This window comes from Heloderma suspectum, chromosome 4 (genome assembly GCF_057233095.1).
Source record: "Heloderma suspectum isolate Gila_16-S chromosome 4, 16-S_ref, whole genome shotgun sequence".
Lineage (NCBI taxonomy): Eukaryota > Metazoa > Chordata > Lepidosauria > Squamata > Helodermatidae > Heloderma > Heloderma suspectum.
Genome location: NC_139461.1, coordinates 311,054,263 through 311,078,732, shown reverse-complemented (window position 1 = coordinate 311,078,732; position 24,470 = coordinate 311,054,263). Strand labels below are relative to the sequence as shown.

Here is a 24,470-nt window from a genome sequence, read left to right as displayed (position 1 = left end):
TCTTATCTTCTGCCTCAGGAATATCTGGTAACTGGAATATCTTTTCTATGGCAAGTTTCCTTCCTAGTTTGCCAGAAATAGTTACTGACCCCAGTAGACACAGTATTAAAATGCTATGCATTGTTATGAAGCAACCCTGCTGTTATTTTGCTGCTGAGCGTTTCCATGCTGGCTGCTGAAGGGTTTCAGGCAACTTAGAACTCAGGCTCAAAGCCAGGGGAGGAAAGGAGAAGGGCTGCCTTGGGTACCATTGTACAACAGCTGGCTGATTTTGAAAGAGCTTCTTGGTGTGGGGTGCCCAAGACCACGTTCCAGACCTTCCCTTATCTTCTGCATGGCTTTTCACCTTTTCCAGGTTGAAGAAGAAATCCTTGCTTGGCTGAAGTAACGCTTCCTTTCTGATAATTTTATGTCCATCAAACAAGAAAAGGATCCCCAGACAGCCTATGGCTGGCTACTGCTGTAAACAGGATGCTGGACTAGAGGGGAGCTTTGGCCTGACCCAGCAGGGCCATCCTTATGCCCTTAAGAAAGCAGTGGGGGCGAGTCCACATGTGTAGATGGTTTGAAACAGCTGCTGTGTGGTGGCCGTAATGAACATGACAGGGTAAGCCACAGGATCTGCAAACTCACTCCCATCATGCACAGAGGCCATTTCAAGAGAGCTCACGATGTACACTAACATACACCTGGCCCTAAAATATCCCAAAGTGTAACGAGAGAGTAGGGGGTCATGGAAGAAGAAAGCCACAGCATACTGAGGCAGGGGAAGACCTGCCACTATCCTAAAAAACCTCACAGCACTGCGAACACCTGCTTTAGTAAGTGGATATAGCATTTATTCTTTTTACACAATTACAGGCCCTGTATAAATTTGTGTTTTACATACAAATGTATAATCTTTATACAGAGTAGCTAAACAGTTGAATAACATCTATGCACACAGGGAGGGGCAGCTGCTTTCCCCACTGAAGATGGAACAGGAGAGGTGGTGGTCAACTCCTCAACCATGGTTTTGCCCCAGGGCCCCTGACCCCATTGCCCACCTCTAGCAATGGCAGCTGTTCTTCCTGCCAGAACCCCGGCTTTCTCCTCCCTTCACGTTCTGCAAGGCTCCTTTTGTGATACAGAGTGCTCTTTGTCACCGCATTTAATGGGGGGCCGGCAACAGTCAGGTCTGCACATCTTGCGACTGAGCCCACCAAATTTGGCTCATCAGCATGGTGGCCTCAGGGGGCTTCAATTAAACCTCTTGCGAATGCACAAATGGGGGGTCATTAAGCATGCATTAGGCCACTATTCAAGGATGGTGAGTTGCATCTGGCTTGGTGGACATGTAATGGCCAACAGGCCAACCCATATATTTCCAGTGTTAGAGGGTGGGTTGCAGTAACCATTAAATTCACAGCCAAAAGATAACTTTAGGGACCCTTTTGAGGCTGCACCCCATAATCTGCATTCATGGTGAAAGCTGGCAGGCACTTGCCTCAGCATGAATTTAATAGCCACCATGAGGAGAGTAAGCCACTTTAGAGCAGGACACAAAGGTGGAGTTATGTGGCTGTCAGATTCACCAGCCTCCAAAAGCGAAGGGCAAGGGAGGGGTAGCCAGGGGCTCATCTCATATGACTTGTACAGATCAAGGAAGCCTATGAAGCTAAGGGGGCGCCCCTCCCCTTTGGCTTCACCTCTAAGATGGTCTTCCACTTGGCTTATTCCCAACCTTTCAGCAAGTTTGCAGAGGAGTATTTGATCCAATGTACTGCTCTTTCCCCTGGGCTAATGGGAGCCTGTTTATATTATCAGCAAGATCACGTTGGTTGTGGGGTCTTCCCCATAGACAGAAAAGTAGCACAGTGGGAAAAAGGCCAGGATGAACCCTTCCCCCTAACATGCTACTTTTCTACATTCAGGGCTTTATTTATTGATACAGGAGAGCATTCAAACCTCAAGTTGTCTCAAAAAAGTGTAACCACTGGATTCTGCTGATCGTACAAACTGGCCTGATGACTTGAACATAACAAGATGACAACCATGAAATAGTTTCTCCACCTCTGCAGTTGCACAAGTTTCATTTCCTTCAATCTTACTAAGCAGTAGTTTCTAAAACTGCTAAGATTTGGTTTTCTACGGCAGATGGAGGAAATGACTCGCTGTTTCATTTTAATGAGCCAGACATCAGCAGACCGCCACAAAAGGGGAGGGTGTCCTGTCCTAACCTTCCTCTTGCCCAAGTGAGCACTGTAGGAAGGTACAGGCCCAGGCTACAACCATCTTAGTTCACTCTTCAGACAGACCTCTCAGAGGTCTCTCATACCTCAAAAGGTGAGTCACTACAATGATTAAGAGGCCATTTTCTCCTAAGGCAAGAAGAAAAACCACAAGGGCCAGGTTGGCCTTGTACAAGGGTCTTCTTTTTAGCCCTGATTTTCATAAAGTGCTTAGTAAAATAATGCTTCAATATTTCTCCCTTCCCATGCCGTCCAGCAACAGGAGCTCCAGCCATCCTTGCAAGTGTCACTTATTTAGGCCCCTGTTCTTCAAGAGTCATCCTACAGGCCACATCAGTGAGATCACTGAAGATCTCACTTTGCCCTCCCACTCCCCCTTTTCCTCTGCTGCTCATGGTAAAGGCTGCTACTCCATTCCCACTATTTCCTTACAATAATACTGCACTGCACATGGATCCATGGCAGTTGGGACTGGGGTGTCAGCAGTGACCTCTAGCAGCAGATGTATATTAGAAGGGAAGGTTCCTGGGGAAACGGAAACTGGGGTAGGAGGGCTGACCTGCCTCACAACATAGCTGAAATACTCTGCTCTATCTGAGAAGAAAGGCTCCAAAAACACACCATTAGTTGAATGATTTGTTTGGAACAACAGGCACAATCCAGCCAGAGGAAGAGTAAAAGGTACTTCTAGAGTCAGTCCTAAGCTTGTCAAAAAGAGAGTTCCAGCAAGCAAAAGGGAAAGGGGTTTTTCTGTTCCTTTAACACCTTTCTTCCTGTGTATGCAAATCCCAATACACAGAATTCAGCAAGACAATTGTTTTAAAGAAACACATGCACTCATCAGTTCTAGGTCTTCCTATTGTGCAGGTCATTATGGGATGCAGGCACTGTGGCTTGCCCTGGAAGCTGCTGCTTCTAAATGGCAAAATCTGCTTATCCTCCATCCTGGAGGGCACAAGAGGAATTACTTGGATTTCAGCTGCTGCTGCAGGAATGAGTTCATTGCAGCACTTAAAAGCCACAGACCTCAGTGCTCAATTCTCCACTCTTCACCACAGCCATGGTTGCTGCACCCAAGATCAGCCCCATTCCTGCCAGCTTCACAAAGCAAGCGATCCTTGGTTTTGTCAGCAAGAGTGACTTCCCTCACTCCTAAAGACAGAGTCTCTGAAGTTCCTGGCCGGCTGAAGAGGCTGTTTTAGGTCCGAGAACATGGTTGCCACCAGAGAAATAACAGTCAGTGGTATAGGTTAGGTAAGGACACTTGTGAGAGGACTTTTTTTTAGCAGAGGAAGGAGGTAGCGGTGTATGATGGGTTATCTATGGAGTGTGTGGTACTTTGGATTTAGATTCTGGGATAATCCTTCACATGGGACAATACAAAGTCTGTTTTGTTAGCGGGCAACATACTTTAAAGAGCCAATTTTCAGCAGATTAAATTTCACAACAGCAAAATCTTCCCCCTGCTCCATTTTAACCCAAATGGCTGTTACTGATTTTTTTAAGTTTGAAGCAACATAAAGAACTTCGAGAGTCGCAATGGAACACATTTGGAGGCGCAGCAGCTCATGTGCCAGGTACAACCTTTTCTACTCACTCCTAGCCAAAATAAATAGTTGTGTGGAGTGCAGCTGGATGACAGCTACACCCTCCCCCAAACTGAACATATTCAGATGCTCTGTTTCTGCTGCATGCCTACCAGCTTGGAGAGATGACAACATGAATCAATTTGTTGTAGACCTCAACAGCAGAAACAAGCAGGAGTGGAGTGGGGTCCTAGAGTTCTGATTTGCTAGAAACTGCCCACCCACTTCCAGATTTGGAAGTGCAGGCAACCAAACAGCTGTGAGAACACGTCTGAAAATGTATCCCAGGCACATCTCCCATCTCTCCATTTCAGTTAATATTGCAGTAGCAATGAACACTTTCCCTGAAAATATTCAGTATTTCGTCCCCTCCTATTTCACCAAGCAGCCACAGAGGAGAAGGGAACTTCATGGAGCGCCAGCTGCTCAGTCACTACCCGGGTTACAAGCCCACCCACTGGGCAGGAAGCACAGAAAGCTGCGTTTCTCTAGCCTTGTAGTAGCACAAGGCTGTCACTTCACTCTTTCCTGAACGAAGAGATTCCTAAGAGGCTCTGGGTGCTTGGAAAGGACAATAGAATGGTGGTCAATGCTCATGGGCCGGAAAGCAGCATCACAGCAGGGCCAGGCCTGGGGTGCAGGAAGGAGAACAGACACTTTGAAGCCCAGTTTGCCTTCTGCAGATATGGCCACCCACTCCTACCAACCAAGCTGGACATGACAGAGGGCAACTTCCTACTTAAGCGTCAGGGAAATATTTGCAGCTCGAACTTGGGTGCCCATTCAAGCGCACTCTTCACCACAGCCAAAGCTGCTGCACCCAGGGCCACTGTCAGCCCCATCACTGCCAGCTTGACAAAGCGGTTGGTCCTTGGTTTTGTCGCCAAGAGCGACTTTGCCCGCTCCTCAGCATGGAGCCGATCTCTGAAGCGCTGCCGGAGGACTGTGTCAGGCCGCTGCTGGGCCGAAGCCAGCTCAAAGTCTTTGAAGGTGGAAGCAGCCGTTCTGAGTGGGAACAAGAAAAGGAGGCAGGGCATGTCATTCCAGACAAACAGAAAGAATAAAGCTTTCCTGAAGTGCAGAAAACAACCTCAAAGTGGAGACTCTGTCTAGGGTTTGTCTTCTGTTTGAAGATAGGACCTTATAGGCCAATTCATAAGGACCACTTTGAGGAGGAAGGACTACAAGGGGACTTTGCCCTGTAATAGATCTAGTAAAATGGTCTTGTGGAAGCAGTCCCATTTTTGTTTTATTTTCTAGAACTTGGTAACTAGCAATTTACCATACCCTTTTGCCAGATCAGTTTTCCTATGTGAATACTGAGGAGGAAAGTCACCTCATGAGGATTAGCCCACCTCAGATAAGGGCACGGAGGAACAGATCACGCCTGAACATATTTGACTTGCTCCACTCATGTGGATACCTAGAAAATTGCCCTGGCCCAAGCAGCAGCCTCAACTCATTTCTGCTGAGGTCTCCACAAAAGGACATCAACAACTCTCAGCTCTTCAAGGGCATGTGGCAAGCACAGAGTTGTTCCACTGCATGGCTTGTCTCAAGACAAGCGAGCGATGTTCCTTCTGCGATGGTGGTGCAGATCCTGACACAAACACTAGCCGTACGCACAAAGTGGGGAGGGTGTGTGTGAGTACGTGTGTGGGAAAGAGGCACAGTTTGCCAGCTGAGGAGGCCTCCACCCACCTTTCTGCTTGCTGCTGAGCAGCTGCCCGGGCAAGTTCTGATGGTGGGAACTGAACAAAGAGGTCCCCGGCGCGACTGATCAGAGTCTCGTACGGAAGGTCCTGTGGGATCTGTGACAAGAGATGGTGGACGGAAGCCATGTCACACTCGCAGGCTAAAACTTCCTGTGCCCGATGGAGTACGATCTGCGGAGGGAAGGAAGTGGCAACTCAGTTTTGGTGACAGAAGACCATTTCCCTTTCTCCAGGCTACCACCACGAGGAACCAAAAGGCCTCTGCTGAAGCACACTGCAGCAGCTCTTCTTACAAGCACACCCCATCTTGCCCTCCTTAGCTTGGAAATGGCGTTGTGGTCTGAACGTGGTACACAGCCCACAGGCCATCTTTGTGTTTAGGCATTTGACTGGCAGCTGAGGTGAGTCACGATTGTCTTCAGGCATCTAGATGTGGCCCTATCACCACTGTATGCGTGCGCTGTCAGGAAAGAGAGCAAGAGCATGCACAGAGCATGCAGCAGTCCTCGCCTTTACAGAGAGCTCCTAAGCCATTCACCAACTCACTCTGACGAAGAGCAACCTGCCTCTCCAATACGCACACCGCCATCCCCACAGTTTGGACCACTGGCTAAAATTACCTGTAAGACTCTTCTGCACTCAGCTGTCCCCGCCCTGCCCAGACACAGCAAAGCTGCTCAAAGCACTGAGGAGGAGGAGAGACTCAACCTTGCTGTCTTGAAGCAAGGTCTGAGACTGGACCTCTGTGCATAAGGCAAAGCAGCCACTAGAGAGCTAGCTGATTTTCCTGCTCTATGCACTTTATTCTTTTCTTTTTAAACCCACAGCCTGGTTTAATTCATTTTGCAGTGCTGAACCGAGTGCCACCTACCACGGCTGCAAAGTAGATGGGCATCAGTGGGTGACATGCTAGGAAGAAGTCATACAACCGCACCACATGCCTGAAGTCAGAGAGGACGTGTCCAAACCATGTGATCAGCCAGCTAAGAGCAAAAATGGTCCCCACTTCAGCGCTGTGGGAAACACAAACAAAACATGCAAGGTAAAGCAGCCCATCCGTCCAGTCCCCTCCCTCCAAACTGCAAAATGCAGCCATGACAAGGGTAAAGCTCTTCTCTTTGTGACAGGGAGTAGATGGAGCCTGATAAAAAATGTGCGACATATGTGCAAGCTTAATTTCCTGCCTATAGTTTAAATTATTTGGGAGACGTCAAGGAGGAATCCATGGTCCAAGACTTCAGCTCTTGCTCAGTTCAAAACATATCCCGTATTAAAAATGAGTTACCAGCCAGAGATTTAGGAGCAACAGAGATTTCCTGCAAGTGGGGATCCATAATTCTGATACTCTACCATCTACACGTTACCAATTTGTTTCCAGTCTCGAGTCAAAGTGCAGGTTCTAACCCTAAACAGTCTGGAGGCAGAGTACCTTAAGAATTTCCTCCAACCCTGTGAAACTGCCCAAGCCTTAAGATCATCCACTCAGACTCTTCTCAGTGTCTATTATCAGATATCTGGTAGATGGGCAAGAAGGTAAGGCCCTTCTCTCTGGTGGTGTCAGATATTGGAACATCCTGCCATGGAAGTTCACCTGGGCTTTTGGGGAGCAGCTATGACTTCCCTCTTCCAGCAGGCATTTTTAGACACTGCCTTTTGAAGTGGGTTTTAATGTTGTTGTTTTACTTCTGTCTTAATTGTACTGTAATTCTAAATATTATAAATTTTGATTGTATTTCAAAATTTTATTATACCTATTAGCTGATTTGAAGACATTTTTACATAGATAGGCAGATTAAAATGTTCTAAATAAATAATGAAAAACAAAGCATCTCCAGGCATTTTTAATAAAGCAACAAGACTAGAGAGGTAAGCAAATAAACAAGTATGCCTATCAGCTTAGCTCCGATTAGGATGGTGAAGGTTTCTTTCTAAAGAGATCCCTTTTTGTTCCTTACTGTTTTGGGCTGGGACCAAACAAGAAGGCTACTGAAAGCATGCACACTCAGTAGCAGCAGAGGACAAAGGCCTGATGAAAAAAAGAATTGAGTGTTTCTTATTGTCCTGTCTGCTGAGGGCAATGTGTGTACCTGCAGGGGAGTAGATTTAGATTAAACATTAGTAAGAACACCTGATCTGAAGAGCAATGCAGGGACAGGTAAACTACCTCATAGGGTTTGTGGCATCTTCTTCCTTGGAAGTTGCCAAGGCTCAACAAGTGCCTATCAGAAATGTTTTGGAAGGCCTCATCTCAAGGTCCCTTCCCATTCTATTCCTAGGATCATACAGAATATTAACATGGAAGGTTTGGAAGCTGCTAACAGATTCACAATATTCTCCAGGTTTGCTACCCCTATGGGAAGGGGGGGGGGGGGGCTACCGAAAAAGCCACTGCTCAACCATGTTAGGCAGCACTACCAGGTGAGCAGCAAAGGCGGACTTCCCAGGGTGACTTGTCCATTAGGTGCATTAAAGAAAGGAAAGCACAATAATTCTTCATACCTCTGCATGAAGTCGTGCAATTCTGGATTCACCTGGTCTATAATGGGCATCAGGTAGTTTAAGATGTGCTTGGTGTTGTCCATTGTTGGGTCCATAAAATCCCTGCCAGGCAACATAGGTAGGATTAGCCAAGTAATGAAGCAACACTGATAAAGTCCCATGCTCCCATTAGTCGCAGATAATGAACAATGCTAAGCAGATCAGAAGAGTCACGAAAGCAGCACTTGTCCAGGTAAATGGAAAATTGGATGCTTTTCAGTTCCAACAGCAAGAAACCTTCCTGTACCACTCACAGCAAGGGACTTGCAAGTTTACAGTCTTGAATACAACAGAGGGCGTCGCAACAGAACACACAATGACAACAGAGAGCCAAATTGACGAAGTAATTTCGGTTTGCTTTTTTAGAGAAGGCAAGTCTTCAAGACTTGAGCAGAATAATGTACCATTTCCAGTTGAGCTTTCCACATAAAGCTGATCAACACAAACCCTGAATTCACTGCTAAAGCTTAAACACAGCAAACTTTCTGTCCCTGATGAAATTATTTTCAGAATCTGAAGAAGCCTCTCCCCGAGCAAGCTCAATAGAGCTGACACAGTCCTCCAGCCTTTGGCACATCTTCCAATATTTAGGAATGGAGTGGAAGTGATATCTCTAGGAGCCTAGCCTTGACTTGTTCAGGGCCAGAACACTGTACATCAAGGAAAATTCCAATGGACCCCTTCCCTCCCCCAACCACAGTCAATTCTGTCACAAACAGGACAATGGTTGAATAGAAATGGAGTTAGAGATGTGAAGGCCTGGAAAAAAACCAGAAAAAATTGGGAAAAATTTTTTTTTCAGGGTTTTTTCCAAAGACCGTTTTTGTTTTCCGAAAAACTGAACAGCTTTGGATTTTCTTTTCTTTTACAATTTTCTTTTACAATTTAAGACAAGGTATATAATTACCAAGCCTTTACTCCCCCCCACCACCTCTGATTTCTAAAAACTATGTAATAAAAAGACTTTTACAGAAATATTAGTGATGTAAAATGTCTGGAAATAATGAAGTCATAGGGGAAAATGTTTTTTAATCCATTCTGTAAGATTCTCAGCATAGTTATTACTTTCATTTCTTATTAAAATTACTGATCCAGTGTAGGCTGACTTTGTTCATGTATTTTGGTCTTGTCAAAATATTAAAAAATATTAGGAAATGGTTTTGCAAAATATTTATGAAATTATGGATATAGACTACTGATGGACTCATTGTGTGTTTTAATTGGCTATCTTAAAGACTTAAATTTAACTTGTGACTTGGAGTTTATTGTTAACCTTTTAACAGTTAGTAAAATACTGACAGCTTCTTTCCAGAAGAAGACCAAGATCCCGTCTAAGATTGGTTCCAGAAGGTCTGGGACTCGGTTTACATGATCAAATTGACTTATTTAAGAAGATATAAGAGCAAGGTCCGGTAAACATGTTTATTCAGACATGTTTCACTTTTTGTAATGCATCAGAATTCTAAATTCATGGATGGTTCGAGTCCTTATGTTTGAAATGTTTTGTCTCTTTTTTTTCTTTTTCTTGTTATAACTTGTGATTTGTGAAAAATAAAAAGGATACCCTCCTCCCCAAATAAATAACATTATTGATCCGGTGTATCTTTTACTGATAATCATTTTGGGATGCTCCGAGTCATGATCAGTTTCTCAACATGTGAATAGAGTCATCATATATAAAATGGGGAAAAAATGTACATTCTTGACAATTTGGGTTTTGTTCTACAGAGTCCTGTGTTTCTGGACTTGTCTTCCTCTGCCTCCAATTCTTCCTGCTTCTTCTGGCTTCTAGGATGATTCTGTTGTTTCAGGAACTACTTGCTGAAGTTTCCTCTGGTCAGACATAAACTAGGAACCTAAAATATGTTATGTATAACTTGGTTTGCTCATAAAAGCAATGTTTCGTATATTAAATTTTGAAAGTATAGTTTATTCAAACAATAATTACAAATTTACTGAGTTCACTTTTTACAGTTTTCAAATATACCAATACTTTTATGAGCAAACCAAGTTATACATAATATAACTTTAGGAAAATAAAGCCTGCTTTATGTTCCTAAGGTGGCCTTCCTCAACCTGGTGCCCTCCAGAGATTTAGGACTACAATGGCCAGCATTCCTGACCAGTAGCCATCCTACCTGAGGCTGATCGGAGCTGAAGTCCAAAGATCTAGACAGCACCAGGTTGGGGAAGGCTGTCCTAAAGCAACAAAGTAACTTTAGATCTGCAAAGAGTGCTAAAGTAAGTATTGCTTATTTTTCAATCCTCCCCCATTTCTGTTTTTTCCCCAACACCCTACCCCCTGGTTTTTTCCCATGGCTTCAAAATTTATGGACATTTAACACCTCTAAATGGGCAAAGGAGGAATGCATCAGGCATTCATTAGCTTCCCCTAACTTCCCTGGACCCTCTTGCTGCCATCCTACTTTACAGTGAAATACATTCTCCAGTCCTCTTTTGGGGCCATTATGTTAGTCCCTTTTCCAACACTGCTTATAGTGCAGTCTCCATATGACTAGAACCTCCATTCCTCAATTCTATCCTCCTCTTTTGCTCAGAAGATTTTAATCTATCCAGTCCATTTCTCTCCAGTCCCACCTTCCTTGTGCCTCTGCAGTGTGTACACTAGCCTGAACCTTTAGAGCAGAGCAGTGGAGATGCGGGAGGGAGGTGCTGTATTTTTCATCAAAAAGGAAGCCTGGGCAGCATGCTGAGGATGGAGCCCAGAAATAGGGAGGAAGGGTGCAGCTTCCACCTCTAAGAAGGTCAATGTGTCTCTTCTCTTGCTGGACACAGAGAGCAGCCAGCAGATGCTAGGAGGGGGGAATTTGGAGTTTAACCTTTCATGGGAGGCTGCAAACCAAAATAAAGAAAAGCAGAAAAGAACACCGGTGTGAGGCAGCTCCATGCTAGAACCAACCCCGGAAACCCCACTAGATCTGCTCAGAGAGTGCGAGAAGTCTCAGGCCAAGGAGAGCCCTGCACCTGGAAGAAGAAACTTGAATGTGCTCCCTGTCTTTGCCTGTGATTTTTGCTTTCTGGCTCATTCCTTATTAAAGGCAGAGGCACCATACTCTACTTCATCCCTGAAACCCAGGAAATGCCCCACATGAAGCAGCTCTTGCACAAGAATAGTGGGGCTTATTCTGTGACTCTTTCAGCTCTACGGACTAAGTCATGGGTGCTCTCTAACACAGGCAGGAGTACCTGAGGTGATGGGTTGAAAGCTTTTCTACGAGGGCCGTTGCCAGTCTCTCCCCAACCACGAGCAGAAACGTGACCACGATGTCATGGTAGCCTTGGTAGTAGTGCAGCTGCGGGTTGCGGTGCAAGACCTGCAGGATGCTGTCAATCAGCTCTTCCTGCAGCCCCTCCCTCTGCTCATCTGGCATCCCTGCAGAGAGAGCAGCAAGAGGGCTGCAGTCAGGCAACGGACAAGCAGGGAGCTGGGAGCAGCAGCCTAAGAGAACCCTACTGCCCACCAGCATCCGTCACCTCAAACCACACAGGAAGAGCCATGTCATGCTTGAAGAGCCACAACTGCCTCCCTGTGTTCTGGCAGCTGAGGGCAGCACAACAGCCTGAAGGCAGGATTAAGGAGAGACTCCTGGATTTAATTACTGGAGTTAATTGCCTCCTCACTCCCATTACCTTCTTGTGAATATAGTGCACAGTCCTGCATGGCCAAACTGTGGAAGCTCAGTAACTTTACAATGCAAGCATAAAGCACTTTTACTGTCATTGCCTCCCCTGCAAGGAAGCTTGGCAATTTTAGTTCGACAGCAGCCCTGCCTGATGGTGGGCACCCTGTGATCCAAGCAATACGTTTGCATTTCCCATGTAATGTAACTTTTATTTAATCAAAAAACAGTCTCAGCTTCATTAGCTATCAGACTGTCAAGGGTACTGCGGTGTAAAGGGCAGTAGCTCAGTGGCGAAGCACATGTTTTACATGCAGAAGATTCCAAGTTCAGGCTCTGGCATCTCTCATTACGAAGGGCTCAGGGAGCAGCAGGACTGGGACAGATCCTGAAGAACTACTGCCAGTCAGATTGGGCAGTCACCTGGCTAGATGAACTCATGGTCCGACTCAGCACAAGGCAGCGCCACATGTTCATGTATTTAGCTGACCTGGGTCGCAATCAAAAATGTGACATGCTTTAATTACCTTGAAGTGTTCTGGAAAAATTGTAATCTACATTTGAACAGCCAGGTTCCCAACATTTCAGCTACAAATATCTTGGGCTGATATTTGGTAAATATGGATGCCCTCTGGGGTGGCAGCATACGAGACCATTTCCCACACAAGGGGAAACAGCAGCAATGCCAGATGCAAGCAGAAGCCACACCTTCCCCTATATGGAGTGGTTCTCTCTGTACCAGAGCTGCAAGCAAAGTGACTCAGCAGACTAAGGACATGACAAAAAACATCTTCTATTTCACTTGGGGCTGAACAGGAGCACAATGTGACACAAGCAACAGCTAGAGAAAGCCTGCAGCAGCAGCATGCAGCGACACTCCATTGGTTGCAAGCAAAAACGGTGCAGATAAAACAGGAGAGGGCCTCCCTAAAGACACACTTGTTCTGGGACACTGAGGTGTTGCTATGGCCACACTATTGCAAGCAGCGTGTCTGAGTTATAAACTAAAACTGTTCAACCATCATGGCTTTCTACCAAAAAGCCTTAGGAACTGTGGTTCTGCAAGAGTGGTCAGGATATCTGACAGGAAAAGTTCAGCACCCTTGCAAAACTGCAGTCACCAGGGTTTTTTGTATGAAGCTGCAGCAAGAAAGAAAGTTTCAATCCAAGCTAATTTTGCACTGCAATCTGCTTCACCTTACAAACAAAAAGAGAGTGTGATCATTGTACCTGGAGGAAAGCGGCGGAGGGATCGTCTCACATCTAACAACACCTGTTGGTAATCTTTATTGTCTTCCCGAAGTTCCTCTCCTAGCAGAGATAGAAGAGCGTCACAAATCCACAAACTACGGAGAGAGTGTATGTAATACAGTCATAAAGACTTTAATTGCACCTATTAACAAATATTTATCAATGCTTGTGGTTCGCTCTAAGGACTGAGACACCAATAACAGAGATTATCAACAACTAGACAAGATCAGTGTTGCACGGTGGCAAAACATATCATAATGCTGTGTTTTTCCATCATGCAGTTAGAACCACCTTCTCTCTCAGGCATGGTCAAACCTGATGGTTGATGGCTGTAACCTACATTAAGTTGACTGTTGGCTATAGTAACAAGTATTTAAAACTTTTGCTTCCAATTATCTGCACAGATTTTCTCTAGATGAAACACCTGCTCCACAAACTGTGGACACTGAAAACATCTGTCTGGTCCAACTCAGTAGTTTCCAAGCTGTGGTTGTAGAGGCTTTTGAGCTTCTCAGCTCAAGGAGAAGAGGGGCTAGACACCTTACAACTGTCCCCTCTTCTGGTTCTTCCCCCAACTTGATGGTTCCTGGCAGCCTTACCAGTCTGCCCTCAGGTCTGGTGGTGCTGCTGCTGAATGCCAGGTCGGTCCAAAATAAAATCTCCCTCATCCATGATTTGATTGTGGATGAGGGGGCTGACCTAGTATGTATTACTGAGACCTGGGTGGGGGAACTGGGAGGGGTCACTCTCTCCCGGCTGTGCCCTCCTGGGTACTCAGCGCAGCACCAACACCGACTTGAGGGTCGGGGAGGGGGGGCTGCCATGGTCTATAGGAATTCAATCTCCCTCTCTAGGCTTCCTGCTCATTCGAGTGCAGATCTTGAGTGCTTGTACCTTGTGTTGGGTACCCGGGACAGATTAGGGATTCTGTTGGTGTACCGCCCACCCAGCTGCCCATCAGACTCCCTGCCTGAGCTGATGGAGGTGGTCTCGGTGTTGAGGACCTCCAGGATGATGGTCCTGGGGGATCTCAACCTCCATGCCGAGGCCACTGTATCCAGGGCGGCTCAGGACTTCATGGCCACCATGACAACCATGGGGCTGTCCCAACATGTCATCGGCCCAACGCATATAAAAGGACACACGCTTGATCTGGTTTTCTCGACTGGGCAGGAGGATGGTGATCTGAAAGTGGAGGAATTAACATCTGTCCCTTTGTCATGGTCAGATCACTTCCTGCTGAGGTTTAGACTCCTGGCAGCCTTCCCTCTCTGCAAGGGTGGGGGACCTATTAAAATGGTTCGCCCGGAGGCTAATGGATTCTGATGGATTCCAGAGGGCTCTGGGGGATTTTCCTGCTGGTATGGCTGGTGCTCCTATCGAAGCCCAGGTCACTCTGTGGAATGCAGAGATGACTCCAGCAGTTGACATGATCGCGCCCAAGCGCCCTCTCCCTCTGAGCAGAGTCCGGCCAGCTCCTTCGTATACATCTGAGTTGACGGCAATGAAGCAAGAGGGAGATGGCTAGAATGCAGGGGGAGGAAAACTCGTGCTGAGTCTGACCGAACACAGGTAAGAGCCCGCTATCAAGCCTACTCTGTGGCGGTGAGGGTGGCAAAGACACAGTTCTTTTCCACCAGCATTGCATCTTCTCAGTGTCGTCCAGCGGAGCTTTTCCGAGTGGTTCGCGGCCTGTTACATTCTGGGCCAGGGAGAGAGAGGGTGGAACCCTCGGAGGCACGCTGTGATAAGTTTGCAAGGCACTTTGAAGATAAAGTCGCTCAGATTCATCATGAATTGGACACCACTATTAATGCAGTTCCATTGGTAGAGGCGTTCAGAGCACCATCTGGTCCAGTTTTATTGGATGAGTTTCAGTTACTGAGGCCTGAGGATGCGGACAAGGTGCTTGGCCAAGTCCGATTGACCACTTGTGTGCTTGACTCTTGCCCTTTATGGCTTATTAAATCAAAGAAGGAGGGGATGTCCGGCTGGGTCCAGGAGGTTGTAAATTCCTCCTTGAGGGAGTGGTGCCTGCCACTTTAAAAGAGGCGGTAATTAGACCACTCCTGAAAAAGCCTAACCTGGACCCAGAGGATGTTAACAATTATAGGCCAGTGGCCAACATCCCCTTCCTGGGCAAGGTGCTTGAGCGGGCGGTTGTAGGACAGCTCCAGGCACTGTTGAATGAAACGGATTATCTGGATCCATTCCAATCGGGCTTCAAGCCTGGTTTTGGAACAGAAACTGCCATGGTCACCCTGTGGGATGACAACTGCTGGGAGAGGGACAGGGGGAGTGCGACCCTGTTGATTCTTCTGGACCTTTCAGCGGCTTTCGATACCATCGACCATGGTATCCTTCTGGATAGGTTGTCTGGGTTGGGAGTTGGAGGCACTGCACTGCAGTGGTTCTGCTCCTACTTGGATGGCCGATCCCAGAAGGTGGTGCTGGGGGATTATTGCTCTGTGCCATGGCAACTGTGCCATGGCAAACAGGGCTCTATTTTATCCCCTATGCTGTTTTAACATCTACATGAAACCACTGGGGGAGGTTATTCGGAGGTGTGGGCTGAGGAGCCATCAATATGTGGATGACACCCAGCTCTACCTCTCTTTCTCATCAAACCCAGGTGAGGCAGTGGCTGTTCTGAATCAGTGCCTGGGCATGGTAATGGACTGGATGAGGGCCAATAAACTGAAACTCAATCCAGACAAGACGGAGGTACTGTTAGTGGGTGGATCGTCTGCCCGGCTAGGTGATACTCAACCTGTTCTGGAGGGGGTTGCACTCCCCCTAAAGGATCACATTCATAGTTTGGGGTTGCTCTTAGATCCAGAACTGTCACTTGAGGCACAGGTGAACTCAGTGGCATGGAGCACTTTTTATCAGCTTAGGCTGGTATGCCAACTATGCCCTTATCTGGACAGAGATAGCCTAGCTACAGTTATCCATGCTCTGGTAACTTCTCGTCTGGATTACTGCAATGCGTTATATGTGGGACTGCCTTTAAAAATGGTCCGGAAACTTCAGTTGGTCCAAAATAGGGCAGCAAGATTGTTAACAGGGACTGGCCTGCAAGCTCATATTACGCCAGTACTTTTTCAGCTGCACGGGCTGCCAGTCCATTTCCGGGCCCGATTCAAAGTGCTAGTATTAACATTTAAAGCCCTTAACGGCTTGGGGGCAGGTTATCTGAAGGATCGCCTCCTTCCATATGTGCTTGCCCAGACCTTAAGGTCATTGTCAGCGGCCCTTCTCCGTGAGCCCCTGCCAAAGGAAGTGAGGCAGGTGGCTACTACGAGGAGGGCTTTTTCTGCTGTGGCACCCCAGCTGTGGAATGAACTCCCTAGTGAGGTTCGCCTGGCACCTACATTGTATTCCTTTCGGAGCCAGGTGAAGACCTTTTTATTTTCCCAGGCATGTTAGCATTTTAGCTTTCTAGACTTTTAGCTTTGCTGTTTTAAATCTGTATTTTAAACTCCTGCACTGCTGCCAGGTTTTATTGTGGTTGTATTGTTATATTGTGGTTTTAATGTTCTATATATTTTAAATTATTTTATTGTGTGCTGTTTGGTTTTAATTTTTGTGAACCGCCCAGAGAGCTTTGGCTATTGGGCGGTACAGAAATGAAATGAATGAATAAATAAATAAATAAATTCTCTGGAAAAAGTAATGTTTGCCTGGTTACTGCTCCCCCCCACCCCACCCCCACACACCTGCTCACATGAGACACTTCTAACCAGACAGACAGTGATAAAGAAACAAGCAGGGGGGCGTATCAAAATGTTGCTCTGTATCCCTGGCTTGTGTGCAGATCACATGAGCCTGTGGTTCAGGGGGCTGAAAATGAAAAGAACAGTAAGCATCAAAGACAGGAAACCCTACTCTAACTTGGCTCTTCATGTGACATTTTTATTTTATTTTTTAATTAGTGGGTGGGAGGAGAATCTCATGACAGTGAGGACATGGCACGAGCAATTTGTGCTGTCCTATTCAGAGACCGGGGTGGCTAGGGGAGGGCAAAGACAATGGAGGAGCAGTGGGCAGAGGGAGAGGGGCTAAAGGGCAGGAGAGAGATCTCCTAAAGGAACAAGCCCTGCCATACCTAGGCATTCCAGTAAGAGACTGATGGGGTGGGAGAGAACAAAACATGTGAGAATGAATTCCCTCTGCTTTGTTTCAAGGCCAAAGGTGATTAACATGATCAAAGTGATAACTGAAGATAGTGGGAATTTCCCAGGACAAGGAACTGGAATGCCTTGATGTCTGTGTGTCTCTCTTTCTTAAATGGAAACTGCCCCCACAAATACAGGAACCCATTAAGCCCGAGTTTAATGTCTGGATACCTCCTTCGGTATTTCAATAAAACTCACAGACACCAGAAGCCTAGGGCTATCTGCCAACAACCACCACTGAGCAAGACACACTTTGCCATGTGGCATCTTTGCTGAACAGGTTGCTTTTCACCAGCTACATCTCTAAATGGATTTACTGCTGTTTATGTGGCCTGAAGCTGAGAAGACTCTTACAGGTTTCTGGAATTTATTTTTTTCAAATCCAAACCATTCCTGGATCTGCTTTACTACCATTAAATATGTAACAAGGGTAAAGCCACGGAACAGCTCTGTCTGATTACTAAAAGCAAGGTTATTGGAAGAGAGATCTCCACTTACACAAAGAAAATACATGAAAAAACACAAACTGTGTTTTTGCTTGTATCTCCTTTGGCTAACTGGCCCGCCCACCCATTCAAAGGCTCCCAGAGTCTTTCTCTGAGTAGCAAGAGCCAGGTCTGTTCACCTGGTGGAGGTGGCAGGTCCTCTGCATTTACGTTAAGCAGCTTTGGCCACACTCTGCAGCGGATCTCATCCATCAGGAGCCCCCCTTCGCTGATAGCCATGCGCCTCAGGGCAGCAACATCAACAGGGTCACTGCTTAAGGCCTGAAAGATCTCAGCTTCTTTCCTTTTTTTCTTTGAATCACAATCTGCGAGAGAAATAAAAATCAAGTACAAATGAGTCTTAAGAGCAATTTTCCCCACCAATGGTAGTGGCCTCAGCCCAGAGTCAAAGGCCATACTAAAAAAAAATACTTAAGCTAAATTGGGACAAGAGAGAAGTACAGTGGTCTCACGGGATCAGCCTTGCCCAGCAAAGGGCTGGCCAACCAAGTAATGCTGTTTCCTAGAGAACAGTAATGACCTTGTTTCAGAAAAAACCAAATAGCAGACCATAAAGTGGACCAACTTTGACACAAGGAATATCAGGCAGGCTAGTAAGAGTATTGTGGTTAGTAATGTGTGAACCTCTTTGCAAAACTGGCTCTTTGCAAAAATAACATCCTTTATTTGAAAAATACTTTAGAAGACAGAACTGCTCACAGCCACTAACCATCTCTTTTCAATTTAGTGTTGTCCATAGAATTGCCATTAATACTCAAAGCCAGGGGCAGGCAGACTTCAGGCTTGTGAGATCTACTTTTTACTGGAAGCATGAGATCCACAAACTGGAGCCAGTTGCAAAAGACATACACTTAGAATTAATTCTGAGTTGAGGAATTTATTTTTGAGTGAACTGAGCTCACAGTCCTTCCACACAATAATCCATTCCTGGTTACCCCAACTTTCTTTATTTCAGCAGTGTAGTGTGTGTGTGTGTGTGTGTGGCTTTTTATGTTCCTAATTGTTAAACAACAGTGAGTCAGACACCCTTGCCAATGTACTGCAAATCATCCAGATATTTATCAGTAGATCCAGTTCTATGTTTTTGCCTACTCTTTCTCAAAGCCACGTCCCAGTTGTTTTCTGAGAACCCAAAAGATCTGCCAGTCAGTTTAGGAGTCCACCGTTTCCTAACAGGTGCTTCTACTGAGCAGATGACAATTAATTTCCAACACTACCAGTCTTAACAGGGCTCACATCAAAGTAAGCGTCTCACACACTGACACAGTCACAGAACCGCATCCAAATGAATCACAAAATGCAAAGGAAGCTGCCATACACTGAGCCAGGCCATTGGTCTATCTAGCCCAGTACTGTTGATGTTGAGCAGCAGTGGCTCTCTAGGGCAGGGCAGGGCAGGGCAATCTCAGGACCTGGAGCCAAATTTGGCCCTCCTGGGTTCCCCAGATAGCCCCACCCCCTTTCCCCCCAACAACCTATTGTTTGGTGGCTTCCCAGCATGTCTGCAGTTTTTTTTCCCCATTCTAAATTGTTGAAATGCCTCTCTTACGGCTTAGTTATGGGCACTAAGTGATTTAGGGTAGAGTCCTATGCATGTTTAGACAGAGAAAAGGCCTACAACTCCCAGCATGCCCCAGCCAGGATGGCTGGCTGGGGCATGCTGGATGTTGTAGGCCTTTTCTCTGTCTAAACATGCATAGGATTGCATCCTTAGACTATAATATGCTGGTATTTTTGGCCCCACTCATTTTGCCTTTGGCCCTGCCCCTTTGCCCTGCCCACCACTGGAATGTGGCCGCTGAGAGCCCTCAGGCTGAAAGAGGTTCCCCAGCCCTGCTCAAGGGTTTCGGGCAGGATCCTTTTCTAGCTCTACCTGGAGATGACAGAGATTGAATGTGGGACATTCTGTTTGCAAGCACGGGCTCTAGCATTGATTTAGGGCCTCATCCACAAACTAGGCAATGCTTGCATCAGTAGTGCCTGGAACTTCACTGTTGCTAAAAATTAGCCAATTTGTTCTTTTAACCGTCTAATGCCAAGGTTCAGCAGCATTATTAAAGCACATCACCCAGTATAACTTTAAGGATATTTGACCAACATGTAAAGCAGCAAATAAATGCTAACAGGCTAAATGCACTGTGCACAATACAACAGATTCCCAAAGGGCCTAAACCTTTCACATTTACATTGAGACTGCTTCTACAAGTCTGATCAAAGCCAAGAAAAAGCTGGTGATAATTGGCTTTTTATTTTCATACGCTTCTGCATCTCTTGTACAGGGAGGAAACTGATGGAAAAAAGCAACAATCTCAGTGAGCCAAATACAAGGAAGCATGACAAGTTGGCATTTAAAGGCCTCTTTCATAAGACCCTGTTTGCATCCTACAGCCTAGTCTTAGAATGCAGATTGGACAAATTCTGATTTGAAGAGCTTTAATGTGGCAAGACTACTTGTCATTCTGGTTGAAATTCTTCAAAACACAAACCAATATGAGGGGAGGGAAACCAAAAAGCTTCATTCTGCAAATTATCTGAATCCCTCCAGTTTGCAATAACATCTTTAAAAGTTTGATATGTCATGTGTATTCTCCTGCATTTCCAGCTGCATATAGTAGGGCTATTTTGGTATGGAATTTCACAAGCACCCCACTTCTACAGAATACAACAACAGAGCTTGGAAAGCGAGCATAATGCTCCTAGACACGAATACATCCCAAAATAAGTAGATCAAGCAAACAGAAAGATTGCAAGATCCAAATTCTAAAAATAAGGACATTGAAGCTGTGATGAGTGTTCTTGAGCTTGGTCACTCCGACAACTGCTTTGTAATTTGAGGGTTGCCTGTAGCAAGAGAAATGTCGTCAGGCAAGTCCCGCTCACTCCACTGACCCCCACCCCCTCATGTTGCCATAGTGCCACACTGCATTTCCCTGCACTGTGCTAGGATGGCTTCCCATGCCTCACATTCCTGTTCATAAGACCAGAAGGAGAGGGCAGGGATTTCCCGGAATACTGTATGGCAGTGTGTGGGATGGCAGCAGGGATAGTGGGCAGACAGGAAAAACACAAGGGCAGATAACACCATAAAAACATGCTTGAAAGGTTATTTTGAAATAGAAGATACCTGGATTTTCTATGGAGCACTAAACTCTATGGTGCTCTGAACTCTAACCCATTATGGAAACAACCTGGACTTTCCGATTTTTCTGAGCTATTCTTTCAACCTTTGGTGTCAAGTACCAAATAAATAAAGTTCCCAGTCACCAAGACATCCTCATGAAAAACCCCTACCAACTGCAATGCTGCCAGCAAATAAACTACAATACCCCCAGCATATCAGGGTAGGAGCTATCATTTATCTTAATGACCAAAAAGCTCTTCAGGTATTATCTTTGTATGCCTTACAACAACCTTATAAGATCAGTTATCCCTGTTATCCTTGTATTACAAATTTGGGGGCGGGGGGACGGGGACAGTAGGGCTTCCTTGAAGCCATCCAGCAAACTCTCAGCTGAACCAAGATTTGAAGTGGGGGATTTCTTGTTCTTAATAATGACCACATCAGCTGAAGCATGCTCACGCCCCCAAATGCAAATACACTCATACCCATACTTGCACTTTGGCATCCATATAAAAAGTGATACAAGCAAATGAGGCCTTTCAAGCCTTCTGCCAAATTACACTGCCTAACTCTGAACAAAGTTCAGCCATCAACTCTTCCCAAACTGAAGGACCAGCAATAGCACTATTGTGGATTTCACCAGTCTTTACTGCCTGATCCTCTCTACAGCAAGGCACTACTAAGGGGGCGCAAGTTATTTTTGTTTCTAGCACTAAAGTGAGGGCTCTGTCACCAGTACTCAGTTGATAATTAAGGGGCTGCAGAGCTCAGCTGTAACCATCACATGTTTAGTTCTGATATTCCTGTAGTCATGTGGATCTTTGTATTCCAGCAGCAGATGGAAGCAGACAGAAGCACTGAGTGGCTGACTGTACCTGCAGAGTTTACCACCATCACAAAACTGCTGTCAAGTATTTCAGGTTACAGATGAGGACATTGAGATCCCAAAGGATCTGTGAAATTTTGGGCACTAACATTTAAGTCTCCTAAATGTTACAATGGAAGTGCAACTATTTCACCTGTTCTACTTCATCCCTACATATCCTGAATAAACAATAGAAAGGAAAACTGGATGAATGCAAAGGCCATCGGAAATGTACAAGCACATTCAGAATTTATAGCACTAGACTGATTAGAACAATGACTCAAAACATGAAAAAATGTGACAAGAGCAAAAACATATGGGAAGCTATGAGAACACTCCCAGCACAGCCAAGTAATTTCAGCGTATAAGAACAATTATGGAATGATCTCCCCAACAAGGCCCGCCTGGCGCCAGCATTGTTATCTTTACAATAACATCATAACTTTACAATAATTGCCATCATTACATCTTGTGGAAGGGAATTACATACTTTATGTATGTGCTGTGTGCTTCCTTTTATCTGCCCTGAAGTACTTCCTTTTATCTGTCCTGAATCTCCCACCAATTGGCTTCATGAGATGATCCCTTTGGGTTCTAGTATTGTGAGAGAGGGAGAAAAATGTCTCCCTATCCACATTCTCCACACCATGTATAATTTTGTACACCTCTACCATGTCTCCCCTTGCTCACCTTTTCTCTAAGCTAAACAGTCTCAGATGTTGTAACCTTCTTTCATAGGGGAGATGCTCCAGCCCCTTGATCATTTTAGTTGCCCTTTTCTGCACATTTTCCAGCTCTACAATATCCTTTTTAAGGTATGGTGACCAGAACTGGACACAGTATTCCAAGTGTGGTTGCACCATAGGTTTGTACAAAGGAAGCAGGATCTTAGCAGTTTTATTTTCAATTCCTTTCCTAATTATGCCTAACATGCTAGTGAGTCTGAAGAGGTGCTACTTGATTTGCACAATTTAGGAATGGTTTCCTTCTCTCTTTCATTTTCTTCTCTTTACTACTAAAATGTATGGGTGGCAGTAGAATGCAAGCACCTCCAGTGCTCTGGCACCCAAAGGTGGCAGCAGTCAGGGGGATAAAATCCTCTTTCTCACACACGCATCCTCAGTGATTAACGGCATATGTGGGGTAATAAACTATTTCTCCCCTACAAGTAGTAACCCCTCAGTGGCACAGGCATCAATGAATACACGTATGAGGGTATGAATACATGTTTTCAGCCTAAACAGAATAGCTAGGTTACATCTTACACTGAGCAATTTTCAGCCCTCCCCAACCCTATGGGTGTGTGTGTATGAGAGAGAGAGAGATCTGGCACAGCAAATGTGGAATGTTCTCTGTAGAACGGTCAACTTTGCTATTTCACTCTTATATTTCAGGGTAATGGTGCAAATGTATGACTCAGAAGGCTGCCAGTGGAGCCTAAGTGGGAATTTTATTGTTGCTGCTGCATCTTATATATTACTGTTCCTGGATTTGCCCTATGCTTTTTAAAAAAAGATTTCTTCATCACATTTTAATGTATTTTTAATACATTGCATAACACCTTCAGTGTTTTATTGCAGAGTAGCAGGTTACATTTTTAGAAAGGAAGGAATAAGGAAATAACAAATGCCTGCCCAATTCTATTCACGTTCACATGAATTCTATTTACGTTTCCCGTGCTCTCAGGAAAGCACAGGATGGCACCCTTAAAGAGTTTGTTATGTACTGTGGGGGTGGAGAAAGGGAACAGGAGAGGTTTACAGACATTCACACACACCAGGTGTGAGGCTGCAGTGCACAGCCACAAGACAACCCCCTCAGGCGTGACAGAGTGCAAAGGGGCGACTGTGTCCTTCTCCCCCCTCCTCTTACCCGCACGAGCCTCTCAGTGCAGTGCTTTGAAATTAATCAGGCTCAAGAGGAGTGCAGAAGAAGCTACATCATGGTAACACACACACACACCATCGCAAAGGGCTCGTGAGGTGGGCAGCGCAAAGGAAGGCTGACGCGAAAACAACTGTGTTCGCCTTAAACGTGCCACAGGACTCTCCGTGTCGCTGCTTCTGTGACAAGCGGGGGCTTAACAGGCGGGAGGAGCGGTGACAAGGGTGGGGTGGGGTGGGGAGAGACACGAAGGCTGCCCCTGTCGAACTTCCGCCTGCCCCAAGCCGAGGGTGGCCGCCCCGGACTCTGCTGCGGAGGGGCGGGGGAGAGGGGGCGTCCCTCCGCGCGCGCCCGCCCACTCTCGGAATCGCCCCTCCGATTGGCTGCCGCGGGGGCGGGCGCGTCTTCTCGCGGCCCCGCCCTCTCCTTCCCCCTCAGGGCCGAGCGGCCCAGGAAAGGCCTCCGCCGCCCCCGCCTCGGGGCCCCGACCAGCCGCCAGCCCGCGGCCGCGGCCCTCCCCCGTACCTCGCCCGCCGTTGTCCCGCGACGGCCTCCGCAGGGCCATGGTCTGCGGGCGCCGCCGAGGACCATCCCGGCCGCGCCGCCTCCGTGCCTTTTTCCTCCCCCTTCCGCGCTCGGCCCCGCCCCTCCCTCTGTGGCCCGCCTCGGCTCGCGCCCGCAGACACGTCACCACCAACCGCCTCGAGCGCCCGCCGGGGAGGAGTAAACAGCGGCTCGCGCACTGCCCCTGCGCGTGCGCTGCCCCTCCTCCGTTCGGCCTTCGATGGCGGAGGAGGGCGGGCTCTACCATAGAGATTAGGTGCACAGGGTAGAGCGGCGCACCGACGTTCCGGGATGGGAAGCAAACGTAGAGATAGAAAAGCTGAGAGTCGTGCCCGCGCCCGAGTTCTTTGTTTTATTTGGGTTCTCCCTTTTACACGGGCTGCAACGCTC

The 24,470-nt window shown here is 46.5% G+C and overlaps 1 protein-coding gene across 2 annotated transcripts; it reads right to left on the bottom strand.

Moving 5' to 3' along the window:
* Positions 1–817: 817 nt before the first annotated feature.
* TBC1D20 (TBC1 domain family member 20) lies at positions 818–24,173 on the bottom strand. Of its 2 annotated transcripts, XM_084854520.1 has the most exons (8): positions 24,042–24,173; positions 17,766–17,951; positions 12,942–13,022; positions 11,278–11,464; positions 8,032–8,133; positions 6,404–6,545; positions 5,519–5,703; positions 818–4,822 (listed from the first exon to the last, which is right to left on the bottom strand). In XM_084854520.1, exons 1-8 carry the CDS (start codon positions 24,079–24,081, stop codon positions 4,564–4,566), a joined length of 1,182 nt encoding a protein of 393 aa, XP_084710646.1. In that variant the 5' UTR covers positions 24,082–24,173; the 3' UTR covers positions 818–4,563. The 2 variants fall into 2 exon arrangements, with proteins under 2 accessions (XP_084710646.1, XP_084710647.1); XM_084854521.1 differs by lacking the exon at positions 24,042–24,173 and having other exon boundaries at positions 17,766–18,130.
* Between the last annotated feature and the right edge of the window lie 297 nt (positions 24,174–24,470).